The sequence below is a fragment of the Notamacropus eugenii genome, chromosome 4, assembly GCF_028372415.1.
Source record: "Notamacropus eugenii isolate mMacEug1 chromosome 4, mMacEug1.pri_v2, whole genome shotgun sequence".
Classification (NCBI taxonomy): Eukaryota; Metazoa; Chordata; class Mammalia; order Diprotodontia; family Macropodidae; genus Notamacropus; species Notamacropus eugenii.
Genome location: NC_092875.1, coordinates 445509515 through 445529858, shown reverse-complemented (window position 1 = coordinate 445529858; position 20344 = coordinate 445509515). Strand labels below are relative to the sequence as shown.

General features: G+C 35.7%; 1 protein-coding gene across 30 annotated transcripts in view; it reads right to left on the bottom strand.

Annotated features, from left to right (window-relative positions):
* The window catches only part of ARB2A (ARB2 cotranscriptional regulator A), a 478053-nt gene that overhangs the window by 406496 nt on the left and 51213 nt on the right, over positions 1-20344 (bottom strand). For 21 of the 30 annotated variants that reach the window (XM_072606132.1, XM_072606145.1, XM_072606136.1 and 18 more), the window contains 2 exons: positions 7897-7998; positions 1939-2039 (listed from right to left, as the gene is read on the bottom strand). In XM_072606132.1, the coding sequence (XP_072462233.1) occupies positions 1939-2039; positions 7897-7998 (203 nt within the window). The remainder of the gene's footprint in view (positions 1-1938; positions 2040-7896; positions 7999-20344) is intronic. The other 9 variants (XM_072606150.1, XM_072606156.1, XM_072606153.1 and 6 more) reach the window with 1 other exon arrangement.

Below are 20344 nucleotides of genomic sequence, written 5' to 3'. Positions count from 1 at the left end.
TCCACAAGGGGAAGGTGTCCTCTCCCTCCAGATCTTAGTCTGTCTTTCCCCTTTACTATAAGCTTACTTTGCTTTGTGTCATAGTTATTTGTGAATCTCTTTGTAGGCCTCCCCAACCCTTACCACACACATGTACACACACCACCACATACCTTTATAAACTTAAGAACAAGTGTTTTTGTTAGCTTATCTTTGCACACCCAGCACTTAGCATTAAGCCTTCTGTTAACAATACTTACTAAATTGAATCAATATAAATCATTATTTACTATAAACCAAGAAATATATACAGCAATATTCATCACTTTTAAAACAAAGGTCTCAAACCATTTAAAATAACTAGACAGTATAAAACACCTGAGCAGATAACTGCCAAAACATAAAAACTTTTTATACATAAATACTTTTTATAAAAATAAACTCAGATCTAAATAACTGAAGTAACATTTATTGTTCAAGGGCAGGTAAAGCCAAAATAATTTTTAAATGATAATTTTATCTAATTGATCTATTTATTCAATGTCATCCCAATTAAATTGCTAAAAAATATTTTACTGAGCTAGAAAAAAGTTCATTTGGAAGAACAAAAGGTCAGGATTTTCAAAGAAATCAGAGGAAAAAAAGCATAAAGAAGCAGACTCACCAGTTATCAGACCTTAAAGTATATTATAAGGTGAGAGCACTGTTGAAGTGTAAAATGGACAATTTCAATTATTTTAAATTAAAATTTTCTTGTATAAATAAACTATGTAGCTGAGAACAGAAGGAATGCAGAAAATTGGGAAAAAACTTTCATATACAATCTTTCAGGCAGGATATGAGTGGACTGGAATATTACTCTAGTATAGGAAATGATGGGCTAGCTGATTTAGAAAAACGTGGAAGGACCTGGACTTACAAAGGCAAATGCGATCTGCCTTCAGAAAAACTGATGACAGGCGGGAATAAGCATAGCATGGTCTTACATATATGTGTATGAGTGCATATGTGTATGTATGTATGTATGTGGATGTTTACAGATATCTACACTGAAGTGTGTGTATATATACATGTATGTGTGTATGCATGTATGTATGTGTATCTCCATACTTAGTTGCACCCTTTTGTTGGGTAGGACAGCAAGGGAGGGAGGGAGGGAAAAAATAAAGCAAAAAGTATAGAGCACAGAACAAAAGAAAACCAACAAGGAAGAAAAGAAAAGCTGGGCAGCTTTGAAAACAATGTATAGCACTTATTATATAGGTTTTCTTGAAATGAAAATTTATTATTTTATATTGAATCCTCTCATGCTCTGCTGTGTACATGACAAATGTTTTTTTTTTCTCATTTTCTACTTAAGCTTAAAATAAAAAAATGTTTAATTTTAAAAATAAAGCAAAGGTCTAAAAATAGACAACTTGATTTTAACAGAACAATCACCTTTGTGAAATAAGTTATCTTTTAGTTATCCTAAGCTAGTATTTAGGGAATGTGTGGCTATGCTTATCAGAATCCTCTTACCCATAACATTTTTAATCCTACTGTGAGCCAAGGCAAGCAGAGCAACTATAACTGACTGCTCAGGTACCAATCTTTATTAGGGAGGTAAGCATTCAAGGCAGGAGAGGTTGATAATTTGCTCTATGCAGAAGCCAACCTTTTGAAAATAAAATTTAATTTTTTCAAATCTGGCTTCAATGTTTCTCCCTCAGGAAAAGTAATGGCCATAGAAAAAATTATTTTGTGTCATATTCAGAATGATATTTTTAATAATAAATGTAATTTCCATGCACCAACATAACAATGAAAATCTCTAAAACATTTAAAAATAACTTTTGGACAAAAATAGAATGTGAACAATTTATGGGCTCTCATAATTTTACTCAGTGTAATTTGCCATCAGAAAAATAAAGCCTAAAAAGGTTATTTTTCAGTATTAAAACACTTTCATAGAGATACCTCTCCAAGAGCCTCATAGCGCTTTTGGTTCCATCGGTGCAAGTCTTCTCGAGCATTAAAGACAAATGGCTCCCCTGTTCTAATGTGCCTCAGCTGCCCTTCTAAAAGAGAAATGAACAACAGTATTGTAATTTACTATCCATTAGTAAGAGTATTTAAAATCTAACAACTGATGATCAATAAGACTTTAAATCAGCTTCCCCCAGAACAAGTTTAGTCTTCATATAAGCCCTTTTCTTCAGTCATCCACACTTCACTGACACACACACAAAAGTAAACACTTAAGGGCTAGCCCAATAGAATCAAGGATTGATTCTGAATTCTTTACCCTTTTCCTCAAAATTAAGTCAACAAATATTTGAGTGTTATATGTCAGATATAATGGTGGATACAAAGAAGTGTAAGACATGGTCCCTGCCCTCAAATAACTGATGACTGAGACCCAATGCACAAAAGCTGAAAAAAATTAAACAAGAATAACCACACAAAAGTCCAAAGTATATCACAAATTAATTGTGATATTAATTGCCAAATTGGTAATAGGGATAATATGTGGTATGAGTTCTGAAAAAGGAATAAATGCTATAAGCAGAGTTACTATGTCACAGCAAGTTTTATGGTAGGGCATGATTAGGGTCTTAAGGGATGGGTAGGATTTCAACAACTAGACATATGGTGCGAAAGGAGAATGGTTTGAATACCCTTCACGAACATGGAGTGGCATGAACAAAAGACACAGAAGGAACAAAATGTGAGACACTGAGTGGGCCAACATAGCTATAACAAAGTAGCTGAAGAGAAGAGAAAGAAGTGGGAAAAATCAGGCTAGAGCTGAGATACATTGTCAAAATTCTTGAATACAGGTTATAGTAATTAGACTTTACTAAGAAACTAATAGTTTCTATAATGGCACAAAAATCTGTTGTTGTTTTTCTTTCTCCCAGGCTCTAAGATCTAAGTTGGAGAGACAATATTGACCTACAAAGGGAGGAGGAATTCATTTATATGGGAGTTCTCTATATCAATGAAATCACATGTCCAGTGCCCATCCTCTTCTTCCCCAAACTGTGAATTCGCAAAGTTGGTTTCAATCTCTGTTAACATTCTAGGATATATTATTAAAAGGATGGTATGTAAAATTCTAGGAAAAAATAATCACAAAGAGTCTTATGGATTAATAGATCAAACTAATCTGTCTTTCTTGACAGGATTACTAGTCTAATAAATCATAAAAATAATAATCAACTTAGTTTAATTAAATTTTGAGAAGCATTATTGTAGACAGGATGCTGAGATTTGAACCAGACAATAGTACAGATAAATTCAGAACTGCTTGAATGGCCAGCCCCAAAGAACAGTCATGAACAATTCGATGTCAATCATCAATAGAGAAGTCTTTAATAGAGTTTCTCTGGATGGTCTGTCCATAACCCTATTCCATCTAACACTATAAATGACTTGGATAAAGACAGATGGTATATTTATCAAGTTTTTAGATGTCATAAAGCTGGAAGGAACAACTATCACACTGAATTCCACAGGCAGCATCTCAACAAGCTAACACATTAGGCCAAATCTAATAGAATTACAAAGCCTATGCCTGAAAAAGAGCAAACAGGACAAGCATCCATTTGTAGAAAAAATATTTATGGAAGGCCTATTTGTAATAGCAAAGAATCATAAACAAAGAAAAATGGTTTCAAAAATTATGGTATGTGAGTATAATGAAGTGATGAAATTAATGGTTCCATGGAACCCTTGGGCGAGCAGCATGAACCAACGAGGGTGAAGTGAGCAGAACCAAGAAAACAATTTATACGATAACAACATTTAACAAAAAACAACCTTGAAAGACTGGAGAACTCTACTCAATGCAATTACCAACAGTTCCAGAGGACTGGAGATGAAGCATGCTACCTAGCTCTTGAAAAAAAAAATGACAAAATTGAAGAAGTAGAATAAGACATACGTTTTCAACACAGCCAATGTGGGGATTTATTTGTTACTAGGATTTTGTTTATTTTTATTTTTTTTCAAATTTGGAGAGTGGGCAAGGAAGACAGAAATTATTGAGCAAAAAGAAAATTGGCATATTCTTTTTCAAAAGGCAGAGAAGAAAACAGTAAGAAGGCGAGAAAGAAGTTAAAAAAAAAAAGACAGGACAGCTTTGAAAGCCACAACTTGAACTTATAATAAGCTGAAGACAAGATGGTGATACAGGCATAGAGTACATATCTAAAGAGATCTATAATTTATGTATAATCTTCTTTTTCTTTTCTTCTATGAAATAGAGAAATGTCCACTTTATTTCTTGTTTCTTAAGTTCAGAATAAAAAATTAACTAAAACTAGGATGAAATGTAATAATTCTTTCACTTGGGTTGAAAAAATCAAATTCATAGGAAATAAGATGGGAGAGGTAAAGGTTCTAGGGGAATAGAAGCTCAATGTGAGTCAAAAGTTCAATATGGCAGCCAAAAAAAACTATTGTTACTCTGGGCTGTTAATCTCAGCACCCCTCCTCCTCTAAACTCATGCGTTCCAGAAACCCTGATACCTGGATAAAGAGGAAATGGGAAAGGGTCAAACAAAATGAGCCTAGGGGAGGTAGAGAAAGGGTTCTCCTACATGAAGGAGATTTTTTTGTTGTTGCTGACAAGGTAACTAGATGAAAGCTACCTATTACCAAGGCTTGAGAAAGAATAACTAACTGAATGATGGAAGGCTTTAGTACAGACCTTAAAATGCCAGTTAAAAGTCTCACAGCATATCCTCTCATATTCATTCTTTCCTTCAACAAACATTTATTAAACACTTTCCTTTTGCAAAGTATTATATTAGATAGACATTGAGGATAACAACGTTTCCCATAAAGGTTTGCAAAACAGCATATACTTACTTCATTTGATCTTGACAATAAGTTTGTCATATGGGATACAAATATAAAATCTGCTTTCATAAAAATATGGGAAAGTGGGTGTTTTTAATTATCAATTTATTCAACCCAAAAAGAGAAAAATCAAAGTTAAAGAAACAAGGAGAAGAAATACTGAATAATCAAGTATTTCTCCATTTTTCTTCATTTTCCTCAGTTTGTCCATACATCACAAAGATTTTCCACACTATGAATAGTAACAAAATTTGTACAATTTTTAGCATAAATATACTAATATAGCATAACACTCAATTATGCTGGGGTTTTGTCCCCAAATCTAGTATGAAACTGGCATAATCTCAGTTTTTTCAAAAAAAAATCAATAGTACCTTAATCTCTCTCCCCTTCTACTCTATTATTGCTTCAACCAAGGCTTGCTCATTTAGAATAAATCTTTTCCCAAAGTTTCTCTTTCATCATACTAAAAACGAGTAAAAAGTTCAAGATAAACCTTAGGAAACGTTTCTTTGCAAAGCAAGCTTTCACAGAAATCTAGTGATTACCCCTTACCCTAAGAAAGTTCCTCAAGATACAGGTTAATAAAAGAAATTTTAGTCAAAACACTAAGCCAAAACTTCTACAAAAAAACAGACATTCAAGTCAAAGGGTTGGTAGCAACAACAGCTAAGGTACACTGTTATAAACAGAATGACTAAAAGTGACACCCTCTTCTCAAAGACTGACTCTCATTGCCTGATGTTTTTTTGTCTACACCAATTCAGAAAAGTCACAAGAGCATTTAAAAGCTAAAAGGGCTATGGCGAGGAAATGAACAAATTAATTTTCACGAAGGTAGTATGGAAACACTGAGGAGTCATAAACTGTAGCTATTCCCCAAGGATCTACCCTGCATTCTCTCCTCTTCTCTTCTTTCTATACTGGTTCACACGGTGATTTTATCAGCTTCCTTGGATTCAGGCATTCTCCCTATGCTTATGATTTACAGATCTATTTATTCAGCCCTAACCTCTCTTTCAACCTCCAGGCTTGCATCTCCAACTGCCTATCAGATATTTCAAATTAGATGTTTAATAGACAAATTTAACATGTCTAAAAACTAAACTTATCATATTTCTACAAAAACTCTCCCTTCTTCCAAACTTCTCTATTACTTCCAAGAGCAACAGCATCCTCCCTGTCACTGAGGCTGAGAGGTGTCATCCTGGATTCTGGATCCTCTCTCATCTTCTACATCCAATCCTCTGCACCAAATCTTATCAGTTCTACCTTCACAATATCACTCACACATACTCCCTTCTCTCCTCTGACACCATCCCCACTGGATTCAGACCCTCATCACCTTATACCTAGACTACTACAATAGCCTTCTGGTTCATCTTCTGCCTCAAATCTATCCCCAATCCAATTCATCCTCCACTCAGACACCAAAATGATCTTCCTAAAGTACAGGTCTAACCATGTCACTGCCATTCAATAAACTCCAGGGGCTCCTTATTAACTCCAAGATAGTTTAGTTTAGTTTTAAAAGTCCTTGTAACCTGGCCCCTTCCTAGCTTTCCAGTCAACCCTGTCCATGTACTCCAAGACCCAGTGACACTCAACCTTCAGACAAGATATCCCATCTCCTAACTCAGTATTTTCACTGGCTACCCCTATTCACGGAATGTTATTTTTCTTTGTCTCTACCTCCTGGCTTCCTTAAAGTCAGATAAAATTCTACATTCTTCAAGAATCCTTTTGCACTCCCCCTTATTGTTAGTGCCTTCCCTCTGATATATTCTCAAATTTACTCTCTAGACAGATATAGAGAAAGAAAAAAGAGGAGCCAACAGATACAGGTAGATAGATTAAAGATATAGATATATTCTACATACATAGTTGTTTGCATGTCATCTTTCCCACCATCACTCAACTGTGAGCTCTTTGCCTTTCTTTGCATACTCAGCTCTTAGGGAAGGTGTCAGGTAAATAACAACTTCTTAATAAATTCTTGTGGACTAACTGACAGCTATGAACACTGAAGTCTTCTATATCTAAAAGCAAGTAGTTTCCTCACAACAGCACCAAGCTTTCTTCTATTATTCTGAAAGAGGAATCTATTCACTATTGCAAAGAGATAAAAGTCAGAGCAAATGCTTTCTATGACTACTGAACTCTGCTAAAAGGAATCTTAAAAGCATGCAAGCACATACATACACGGAGTAAAGTGTGCAGATATGGGTGGTATTTTAAGAAGTTTGAAAAATGAAGAATAGTAAGTGATCTAAGTTTCTAATTTGGCTACCTAAAACTTGCTTTATTTTATTCCATATATACAAATGTATGAAAAATTTTATCTCATGAAGCACTGCTACTATGACTCCTCACAAACACCATAATAACAACTTATTCTTAAAAGAAATATCTTAACTGAGAACTTTGATAGGTTATCAATTCATTTCAGTCAAATAACAAATAGATAAGTATTAACATTATCTGTTTCAAATAGGCATTTAGAGATCCGTTATTAATTTACTGGGTCATACCACCCATTGCTGGTCTGATCTACTTCCAAAATCTTACGTACAGAATTTATTTTATTGTTGATTTCATTAATAGATGTATACTACATCTACGTGCTATAAGATGATGGGGAAATTTAGCACTGTACTTGAAAATGACACCACTTTGATACATCTTCGTCAGACATTTAATTTAAAGTAGCATAAGTAATAGTAGTATCTCTCCATATAATCTGATTAGGTCTGCAGAAGGGATATATGAGAACTGAAGAGCAAAGGCTGAAAAAAGTTGGATTAATTTCATGACTACCTCTTTAAAAGGCTTGACATTTATAGGAAATTATAACTTGGTACTTTTTAACTTTATTGAAAGAGTCTAAGATTGCAAAGATAAACCATTATTTCCAAAAAGAAATATACATGATATTCTTGTCATCCATTAAAAGTAGCATCTAGTTGCTACTTGGCACATGAAAAGTTAAGATCAAGTGTAAGAGTAGCAAACAGTATCTGTGATTCTATTAGCGTTCTTAAACAAATTTACATAATATACATGACTTACTTTCATTAAAAGCATACTCAAATCCTTCAAGAGTATCAGGAAATTCAAGAGGTGGCTCATCTTTTTTCATCAGTTCATCCAAGTCTATTCTAGACAACAAATCTGGAGAAAAATAAAAGTTGCATGATTAAAGACTGGTCATTTTCATGTTAAACAATAAAGGCAATATGTTATACAGTTGGCAATTAGAAAAAAACATACAAAAGAAAAATCTCTAATATTTACAAAATATCTATTGCCTCTGATCTATTTAGTTTTATATATGTTGAACATACTTACTAAGCTTTTTATAGTTCTAAATTTACAATGTAACATGTCACAAAACAGTACTGCATACACACAATATGGAAACAACACAGTCATATTTAGCTCCCAGAGAAAACATCACTCAGTCTAAATGTAGATAATATCAATTTAAAGAATATAGATTTTTTCCTTTAGAGTCAGTGTGTTATATTAGATAGAATCAGAAAACCTGGGTTCAAGTCCTACCTTTGACATATCCTAGCTGTGTGACCATGCAAGTCACTAATATCTCAGTGCTCTCATGCAATTTTATAAAGATTTTAAGTTGCATATACAGTTGTGAATCTTCACTGATAAAAAACTTCCTCATACAAATACAGATTTGGATCACAAGTACTTTTGCCTCAAATTATGGCTACAAATGTATTTCTCGATTTCCTGTACAAAAACCGTCCTGTGGTGTCACAATGTGGTAAAGTTGATGCTGAGGTTTCAAAGGTTATACTAAAGTGAAAACTCTGACAGATTCTGTTACACAGGAAAGAGCTCTGAATAAAATTCTAGTGAGAGACTGCTCTCTAAGGACCAGACTATCTAAGGGCAAAGAAACTCATCACAAGTACGCCAAGCAATCTTTTGGCTGGAGTGACCCATAAAATAAAAGTTCAAAATGTCCTTCAGTCATTTTCTTTCCTCTTTCATCAGGGTAGTGATGGCAGCAAAGTGATGGAGAAAGGGGAAATAAGTGCTAATAATCACACAGTTCTTGGATGACTTATAAATACAAGAAAATGAGTATGGTATCAAAACAAAAGAAACAATCAAACTTGGAGAAAAAAGAGTTAAAATAAAATGTATTGGACATGGCAGACACATACTAACATTAAAAAAAATTAAGCTAAGAAAGAGATGATTTTGAAATCAGTTGATTGCAGTCACTCTACTGAATTATTAGATCAAGATCAACAGCAAATTAAGATGCAATTGAGAATAAGATACAAAAAGTAATAAAAACTGCCCTACTGATCTATTTAAACAAGTTACTGGTGTTAAACAAAATGGAAAATGATTAAATCAACAGAAATTTACCTAGTCATATAAAAGCAATCAACAAAATAAAGAGGCCAAAAAATTTAGGAACTACCTCAGCCGACCAATACTTCATCTTCTTTCCAAGTAGAGAGACATGGCAACCAAAGACAACACTAGTTTAGAAATATAAATTAATTTGTAAAACTTTAAGGATGAGAATGGTAGAAGACAAGTAGCATCATCCTACAAAACAATGAGAAATATTCAAGAGATAAAGAGTTTTGAAGAAAGCTTGGTTAGGGACCAATTTCATTCCAAAACTACATTTTAAAAAAGAGCATTGAAGTATGAAAGTAGAAGGACTACAGATGAAAAATGGAAAACATCTGTCAGCATTTCTAAAATAAACTAATTTGTCCATTAGCGGTGTTGGAATTTCCACATTTGGACTCTAGCATCCCTGATGTGTTTCATGAAGAAATATAAATAGTGCTAAAGAACAAAAACTGAAATACAAATCAACCAGGTCCAGTAAACAGAGGAAGTCTATGCTGAAAGCCACATAATTTTAAAGGTGCTGAAGGATCAATGCACAAGCTAGAAAGATACTGAAAAACTGAAAATAAAAATCACAGGCAGTATAACTAACAAAAAAGACAACCAGGGAACATCAATAATCACTACTTTATATGCTTACTTTCTCACCTCTAGGATCTTATAAGAATGACCTAAAAATGTGCACAAGGCATCTGTACTCTGCAGTGGTGAAAAGTTATCATACTGTGAAAAATGAACAAATACTATTTTCAGCATTTACCAAGGTAAGAGGGGAGACCCTTCCCGTTCTTCAATTCTATACTTCAATGAAATGTGCTATATTCCTCTTATTACAGAAATAAGAAAATAAAAATACATTAAAGGTAGTCTTAGTTTACACTAATTAAACAACACATCAAGGATATATGCTCCCACTGCATAGTGATGAGATATTACCAGCTCTCAACCCCACCTCAGTTCATTCTTATTTCCCATCCTTCAATATTTTGGGTTCTGTACCAACTACTTCACAGAAGGATGAAAAAAAACTATAGACAAAGTAATGAAAATGATGGCTCACATATTTATGCTTTTATACCTTAATGGTCCTGCATTTGTAGGTATTATCTTTTATTCCTCCCTTCATAATTAACATCTCAGGGCCTCTGACCACCACAAATGATTAAGGGGGCCCCACTTCTGAGAATTTAACTTTTATCTTTCCCACTCTCCTATGCCTCAGAATTTTTAAGAATTATAATTGATTGAGGAGGTAAAAGGAGGATTGAACAAGTCCATAGTTGGTTTTGGAATTAAAATATATAACTACACACACACACACACACACACACACACACACACACACACACACATATATATATATACATACATATATAACTCTACCCATATAACTATACCCTTCCAAAGGGTATTAACTACTTACTTCCAAAGCCTTCCAAGTTGCTTTTATTTCTGTAAGGACTTTCAAAGCTCAATAATACAAAAGGCAAGTCAAAAGTATGCAGAGTTTGAATGGATAGATAGATAATAGATATAGATAGACAGATAGATAGATAGATAGATATATAGATAGATATATAGGTAGATAGATAGGTAGATAGATAGCTATTATGAAGGAGAATCAACATGAGGCAATAAATAGAAAGTCAGCCTGTGAGTCAGAAAAACCTGGGTTTAGCACTCATCTCTCAAACAGTGACTACAATCCTAGGCAGTGTTGAATTCAAACCTCTGAGGGCTGAAGTCAAACTGTTTAGCCTTTAAGATGTATAACACTTACCAATCTGCATTAGTAGAGGACCATCCTAGCTGTGTGACCATGCAAGTCACTAATACCTCAGTGCTCTCATGTAAATTAAAATCACAAGTTGAAACTCCTCCCATAAAAATTTATGCACAGATAAAGTTACCAACACCTTCACTCCAATGAAATTAGAATAGAATCTGAATTGGGTGATAAAATGGAAAGGCAGAGTGTTGGAGAAGAAACAAAAATATAAAGTCTACATTTCACAGGCACACAAGCCAGGATTCTCCCAACTTGACCAGAGATGCACCATAGAAACATGTAGCCAGCCAGGCCCTCAAGAGACTAGAAACCCTTCATGGGTACAAGGAGTGACAGCAACCAATGTGGGAAGGGCAACACTAAGACAAGGACATTCCAAGACACTGAAGTTTTCTAGTACCTCTATTCTGAGACATCAAAGAGTACCTTAATGTGAGCTCTGAACATCGGCAAAAGCACAGGATCCACTGATTATCTCCTGAAAGAAACCCCAAAAGGACAAATTCCAATAATATTAGAGCTAAAACTGAGTTTCCACATCAAAGAAAAACAAAGCAAGCCATCTAGAAAGAAGTTCAAGTACCAAGGAATAACTGTCAGGATCACACAAATAATTGGGAGGAAAAAAAAAAAAGAGTAGTTGGAATACTATATTCCAAACTGCTAGATACAGGCTTACAATCAAGAATAATTTATCCTAGATGGTGGAGTGGAAAGATGCACATATACTAGCTCTCCCCTAACAGCCCATAAAATACCTGTAAAGAAAGATTCTTAACAAATTCTAGAGCAGCAGAAGCCACAGAACAACAGAGTAGAGGAGCTTTCTAGTCCAGGGTGACCTGAAAGGCCCACAGAAACCTCTATCACACAGGACCTGAAGCGGAGCCCAGCCCAGCCCTGGCCCTGGTGTATCTCTGGGAGGAGGACCACAGCAGGCCTCGGGGCAGAATCTCCAGTTCCAGTAGCAGTAGTTCACATATCCCTCAACCCATAGGCGCCAAAGGTCAGTGACAGGGTTTTTTCAGCTGGCCAAGAAAGGAGAACGGTCTTCCCATAGCTCCGGCCTCAGGTGGCGGCCACAGAGGACACATCTCAGCAGCTTCCACAGTAGCCCCTACAGCAGCCCACATCCATGGTTGGATCATAAAACCCTTGGGGGCACTGAGCAGCTGATTCTTACCTCAGCCCTGTGTAGAGGCCCTGCCCCCACCTAATACTCCTGGGGGATTTGAGCAGCTGATCTTTATCTCACACTGAATGGCAGCCCTGCCCCTGGCAGCTTATCTGAATCTCAGCCCCTAGTGCTGACTTGGCAGAACTGGAGGCCAGATGGCTTTGAAGAGGAAACTCTATTACTCAGATTCTGGGCACAAAAATTTCTGCTTGCTCCCAGACCAGTGTACACACTTGACTGTACCACCCTGGAGGAACTGAGATCTTACAGACCCCCAGAGTATACCCTACTCTTAACAAAGGACCCAAAAGTCATTCAGAAAATGTCCAAAGAAGGGGGAAAAAAATAAGACTATAGAAGGTTACTTTCTTGGTGAATACATATCTTCTCCCATCCTTTCAGATGAGGAAGAACAATGCTTACCATCAGGGAAAGATCTAAAAGTCAAGGCTTCTAGATCCCAAACATTCAAAATAAATATTCAATGGTCTCAGGCCATGGAAGAGCTCAAAAAGGATTTTGAAAATTAAGTAAGAGAGGTGGAGGAAAAACCGGGAAGAGAAATGAGAGAGATGCAAGAAAAGCATAAAAAACAGGTCAACAACTGTTGAAGGAGACCCAAAAAAAATGCTTAAGAAAATAACACCTTTAAAAATAGGCTAACTCAATTGGCAAAAGAGGTTCAAAAAACCAACAAGGAGAAGAATGCTTTAAAAAAGCAGAATTAGCTTAATGGAAAAGGAAGTTCAAAAGCTCACTGAAGAAAATAGTTCTTTAAAAATTAAAATGGAACAGATGGAGGCTAATGACTTTATGAGAAACCAAGAAATCACAAAACAAAACCAAAAGAATGAAAAAATGGAAGATAATGTGAAATACCTCATTGGAAAAACAATTGACCTGGAAAACAGATCCAGGAGAAACAATTTAAAAATTATGGGACCACCTGAAAACCATGACCAAAAAAAAGAGCTTAGACATCATCTTCCATGAAATTATCAAGGAAAACTGCCCTGATATTCTAGAACCAGAGGGCAAAATAAGTATTGAAAGAATCCACCAATCACCTCCTGAAAGAGATCCAAAAAGAGAAACTCCTAACAACATTGTAGCCAAATTCCAGAGTTCCCAGGTCAAGAAGAAAATATTGCAAGCAGCTAGAAAGAAACAATTTGAGTATTGTGGAAATACAATCAGAATAACACAAGATCTAGCAGCTTCTACATTAAGGGATCGAACAGCGAGGAATATGATATTCCAGAAGTCAAAGGAACTAGGACTAAAACTAAGAATCACCTACCCAGCAAAACTAAGTATAATACATCAAGGGAAAAATCGGTCTTTCAATGAAATAGAGGACTTTCAAGCATTCTTGATGAAAAGACCAGAGCTGAAAAGAAAATTTAACTTTCAAACACAAGAACCAAGAGAAGCATGAAAAGGTAAACAGGAAATAGAAATCATAAGGGACTTACTAAAGTTGAACTGTTTACATTCCTACATGGAAAGACATGGAAAGGGATCATATCTAAAAAAATAAAATTAATTAATTAATTAAATTAAGGGGTGAGAGAGGACTATATTGGGAGGAGAAAGGGAGAAATGGAATGGGGCAAATTATCTCTTATAAAAGAGGCAAATAAAAGACTTCTCAGTGAAGGGAAAAAGGGGGAGGTGAGAGAGAAAACATGAAGCTTATTCTCAAGGAAGGAATAAAATGCACACTCATTTTGGTATGAAAACCTATCTTATAATACAGGAAAGTGGGGGAAAAGGGGATAAGCAGGGTGGGGGGGATGATGGAAGGGAGGGCAATGGGAGGAGGGAGCAATTTGAAGTTAACACTCTTGGCGAGGGACAGGATCAAAAGAGAGAATAGAAGCAATGGGGGGCAGGATAGGATGGAGGGAAATATAGTTAGTCTTACACAACATGACTATTATGGAAGTCATTTGCAAAACTACACAGATATGGCCTATATTGAATTGCTTGCCTTCTCAATGGGGATGGGTGCGGAGGGAGGGAGAAAGAGAAGTTGGAACTCAAAGTTTTAGGAACAACTGTTGAGTATTGTTCTTGCATACAACTGGGAAATAAGAAATACTGGTAATGGGGTATAGAAATTTATCTTGCCCTACAGGACAAAAGAGAAGATGGGGATAAGGGAAGGGAGGGATGTTAGAAGGGACAGCAGACTGGTGATAGGGGTAATTAGAATGTTCATCATTTTGGGTTGGGGGGAGGGGAGAAATGGGGAGAAAATTTGGAACTCAAAATTTTGTGGAAATGAATGTTGAAAACTTAAATAAATTTTTTAAAAAAGAATAATTTATCCTGTAAAGCTGAGTATAATCCAACACTTAACAAAATAGAGAATTTTCAAGAACTTCTGACAAAAAGACCAGAGCTGAGCAGGAATCAGATACAAACACACAACTCCAAGGAAACCTTGGTCAGAAAGGGAAAGTTATTTGAGCAATCAGAAGGAGCTGTATGATGACCTAGGGCAAACTTTCTAAAAACAGGTAAAGAAATAAAGTTCCCCTTCAGAATTTTAATGCCTCCAAAAGGCACTGAGGTCATTAAACAAGAAAATCAGAACCTGAGGATGGATTAGTTCTGTGAGGAAAAAGAAAAGGGAATCAAGTCATCATTAAGCACTCACTATGCACTAGGTTTTGCTAAGGGCTGGGGATGCTTTCCAGAAGCTCACAGTCTAACGAGGCAGACAACATGCAGGCAACTATGTACCAAGAAGATATCTTCAGGATAAAATGGAAATAATTGCTTAGAGGAGGTAATATATAGCAGTAAGGGGATCGTGAAAGCCTTCTTGCATAAAGGATTTTTGTTTAGATTTGAAAGAATCCATGTGTCTAATGGCCTATCTCTGGTCATACGAGGAGGATCCTGGTTTATTTGTCAATGAAATGTGGACTTTATATGTTTGTTTCTTCTCAAACCCCCTGGCTTTCCATTTCACCACTCAATTCAGATTCTATTCTAATTTCATTGGAATTAAAGTGTTGGTAACTTTATGTATGTGTAAATTTTGGGGAGAGGAGTTTGGACCTGTGATCCCACTTGTGTAGCATTTTAAAGAAGTCAGCACTTAAGAGGCAAGGAAGGTGAGAATTCCAAGCACAAAGCACAACCAAATGAAAATGCTAGCTGCCAATGTGGAGATGGAGTGTCCTATGCAAGGAAAAGCCAGGAGACCAATGTGACTGGCTTGGGTGGGGTAAAGGTAGGAGGGGAATAGCACTGCCAATAAAGAAGCCATTTGAAACATATGTTAAAAGCACAGAAGATAATAGGAGAAAGTTCAGAAGGAAGTACCTCAAACAGGACAATTTTCAAACTAATGAGTGAAATTTATTTTATACTTTTTTTAAAGTGAGGAGTATGAAATGGAGACTCATGTTTCATATACAATCTTCTAAGTTTTGCAATATATACAAGGGAGTTTACTTTTTTGAGGAGCAGCAAGTGTTAAGTTCTGAATAAAAAAAACTGTGGGAGAAGGATACAGTCAGCAGGATGATGTTTCTAGATGGAGTGAACCATAGAGAAGAAAAAGTTGTTAAGTGATAATGGCAGAGAATCTGGAAGTGTTGCTCAATGGTTAGGCTCCTACCCAGTGTATCAAAGACGAGAGAAGGTGTATTCAGTAGTGGAAAGGTTGGCCAAGGAAGTGATACAGTGAGACTTCAAGATGGAAGGATTATGAAAGACATCTATTACAAAGGGCAGTTTATTAACAATATAATGGGATTTCATGAGGCAAAATGAAAGAGGAAGGCAGTTCCTCTCTTCCTTTAAGATGAAACTCAGGTACCCCCTTATGAATAAAGCCTTTACTGTCTTTCTAAATGCTTCCCAAACTACTCCAGCTACTTTACATGTGTTCACTAACTTCACACTTATGCTGAAGATAAGTTTATGTGTATTTGTTGCTTCTCTCGTTACCAGTACAGATTGTTTCATTCTTTGTCCTTTTATTCCTGGGACCTAGAACACTGCCTGGCACATAATAGACATTTAATAAATTTTGTTGTTCTTGATGGAGTGTACTAAGGATATTGGAGAAATAGGGCTGGGGTTCAAAGGTAGAAGAGAATGGAGGGTACCTGGAAATATTTACATGAACCAATGCTAAGGAAGTGAGCACAAACGGGAGAACATTATACAAACAGTAAGGTGATCAAGTATGACACACTTAGCTCTTCTGGGCAATGCAATGATCCAAGACGCTTCCAAAGGACTCATGATGGAAAACGCTATCCATATCCAGAGAAAGAACTATGAAGTCTGAATGCAGATTTTTTGTTGTTTTTTTTTCTTGTGTTTTTACCCTTTTGTTCTGATTCTTCTTTCACAACATGACTAATGTGGAAATATATTTAACATGACTGTACATGTATAACCTATATCAGATCGCTTTCTGTCTTGGGGACAAGGTTCAGGAGAGAGGGAGGGAGAAAAATTTGGAACTCAAAAAGTGAACGCTGAAAACTAAAACAAAATAAGAGAATGGGGACGGTAATGGGAGAAGGGAGTTTCTGATGTGAATTACAGATATTTAGAGCAGAAAATATGTTATTCACAAAATAGTAAATTATATCCTTCCCAGTAAGGACAGCAGTACCCCAGCTGGAGCTAGAATGTTCATTTGCATTTCTGCCTCTGAAGGGAACAGGTGGCCAAATGGCAAGAGGCCATGTGTCAGGTGCTCTCACTCTCCCTCCCCACCTCCAAGGAAAAGAATAGTTCATTTACATACCTTCCCTGCTCAACAACTGTAGTTTTCTTTTCCTTACCATGTTGAATTGACTGGGGTTGGGGATGGGAGGGGTGGGAGAAAGCCTTGGTCTTGGGCCTTGGAGCCAGTCTGGGCAGTCAGATGGCCAGAGTCAGACAGGGGTCTTCCAAGGCAGTAGGTCTTAGGGTTGGGGATGGGGGTAGGGGTGAAGTATGGAGTGAGGACATCCATCCACTGTTGATTGCACAAATCCATCTTCACTTGTGACAGCTCACAAAAGCAGCCGTCTTCTCTGTATGTCTGAAAAGACTGATAACCACCTAGAGGTTTACTTTAGGCTGGGTAGCAGAGAGAAGGTCCTGGCTGGCTGAGTCCTAGTAGTGGTTTGCTCTGGGCTGGTAGATGTGGAGGATTTAGAGGAAGACATGGGTGACAGTCAGGACAGGATGTGGCTTTGAACAAGATACCCTAGTGTCTAGGAGGTTCTTCCTCCTCACTGACCTCTCTTAAAAACCTAAGCTTCCAATAAAATACTATTCAGGGATCACACCTTTGGGATTTAAATACCAGTGAAGATTCAGTTAAGGAAGAGGTTATTTAAAAAAAAAAAAAAAAGAGCCACCAATAAGAGATATTTCCAAGGAGCAAACATTTAGCAGAGAGAGGCAACATAATATAGACAAAACATGGGACTTGGAACAAGAAGACCTGGGTTCAAACACTGCCTCCAATCCTTACTAGCCTGTGACTCTAGGAAAGTCACCTAACCATTCTGTTACCTCAGTCTCAAGAGGGCTGGCCTTGATAAGCTCTCAAATTCTTTCCAGTGTAAATTTAGGCTCCTATGATTGTAGAAGGAGTCCTTTCCTAATACCTCTCAGTTAATGAGTTCTCTTTCTCTCTCTTTCTTTCCATGCCTGCATACATGTTGTATTTGGACAGCATGCTGAGAACCTAGAATACTGCATGATATTTAAGTGTTTAATAAATACTGGTTGAATTGAATTGATGAGAAGACTCAGAATCAGGAAGCAAAGTGCACTGCTAGAGGGTATGTCCATATGAATAACATCACAAATCTGAATACTGCAGTATTTACATTTCTTGATTCATCACTATTTCAAATACTATAATAGTCTAGATTTATTTTCTAAATTTCCAATAGGATATAAACTCCTTAAAGGGAGGATCTTAAATGCAAAGGACCCCTCTCCAGAGAAGGAATTGATGAAGTCTGAGTGCAGGCTGAAGCATTTTTTTTTTTCACTTTATTTTTCTTGGGGCTTTTGTGTGTTTTCTTTCGCAACATGGCTAATGTGGAAAATGTTGGATACTCAATATCATACTGCTTACCTTTTCAAGGGTTCATTAAGGAGGGCTGGGAGGGATGGAGAGAATTTGGAACTCAAATTTTGAAAAAACAAATGTTAAAATTTTTTTAATTTAATTGAAAAATATTTAACAAAATAAATAAAAATATATTTTTTAAAAAGTAGAGTCTTTCTACTGCAAGCACTAGCACACTTGCTAGTAAGTAAGCACTTTTAAAAATGTTTATAGGATTAAAACAAAAAAACTTAATGGCACTTATAAATGTGGAAGCTTATCGAAGTGCCTTTATTCTATTTTACGACTACATATTACAAAATATTAGGACAGTTATTTAGTATGAAGTTCCTGGTCTGATCTGAATTAGAACAGTCTTTCTTTGATTATTAATTCTAAAACTATGTCCTACACTTAAATCTTTTTCATTTCATTCTTATAAAAGAAGATAGATCATCCATGGATAAAAATGATAATAAACATGAATGTAGTAATTCTAAGGTTATCAAAACACATATACATACATGTGTATATATGTACATAAATATACTGATTCTCATAATAACCCTACAAGGTAAATGCTGTTATTATTCACATTTTACAGTTGAGGAAACTGAGGCAAAAAGAGGTCAAGTAACTTGCCCAGGGTCACACAGTAAGTATCTGAGGCTGCATTTGAACTTGGATTTTCCTAACTCCAAGTCCCAGCTTTCTAGCCAATGTTCCATCTAGCTGCCTCCAAGAAATGATTAGGGTAAAGGTCAGACTAAGAGAAGGAAGAATTCTTTATTTAACTGAGTTAATAGAAGTATCTTGAATTCACCTTTGACTAGCTTTAAAGAAGAATCCCTGGAAAGAGTAATTTTAAAAGTGAATAGGTTTAAGAAAGTAATTCTCTAGATTGTACTGAAAATTAAATGACTATTCTACAGAAATTCTTTACCTCTTCGAGGTAATTTTCAGCTTCCCTTTTATGTGTGATCTTTCCATTTGAATATAAACTCCTTGAGGAAAAGGATTGTTTTTGCTTGTATGAATATTGCAAGTGCTTATTAGTGCTTAATAAATGCTAGTTGACTTGTAGAATTTTATCTATGGGAATACTATAAATTGTAACTCCAAAATAGCTGTGACAGACTTTCAAAGGCAGCATGGATATATGTGTCTTTTTAAATTTTCTGTCTAAACATAGATATTTAAAATTAGAATAATCTAATTAACAAATATGTATCTGGTAAGCTTGGGGACAAAACAGATTTTTTTGTTCTACCAAAAAAAAAAAAAAAGCATTTATTAAGAGGCTACTATGTGTCAGGCACCATTGTGGATAAAAAGACCAAAGCGAAACAAACAGTGCTCACCCTCAAATAGCTCATATTCTCTTGAAAGAGACAGCATATCCAAAAGGATATGAAATATTATACCCAAACCTATAGTACATTTCTCAAAGGATGGCTCTAAAATTCAAAACACAGAAGAAAATAAAAGAAAGATCAGAACGAATGAGAGATAAGCAAGACAGGCAGCTTTGAAAGCTACAAGTTGAATTTATTATATAAGCTTAAAAGAAAAAGCAAGTTCTATATAATGGCAATATGGTAATGGTAATGGTAATATGTGTAATCTTCTTTCTTCTGTTCTACTATGTATAAGGAAATGCCTATTTTATTCAATGTTTGCTATGTTCAAAATAAAAGGGAAATTTTTAAAAATATATATTTGTAAAGTTCTTTTCTTGAAGTAACCTTTTAAAGGGGTAAATAACCTGCTTCAAACCTGTGATAGTAATGACAACAGCTGACAATTTCATAGTCCTTTAAGGTTCACAAAGTATTTATCATTTTATCTATTCTCATCAACCAATCATCTTCAAAACAACCCTCTGAGGTAAGTGCTATTATTATATCTATTTTATAGAAGAAACATTGTGTCATTTGAGCCTTAGAAAATCTTGTGAGATAGACAAAGAAAGCATAATTGTTTAATCCCTATATTAGAGAAAGCTAGGCAAATTATCCAAGGTCAAATAATTTATTAGTAACAGATATGGGATTAAAAC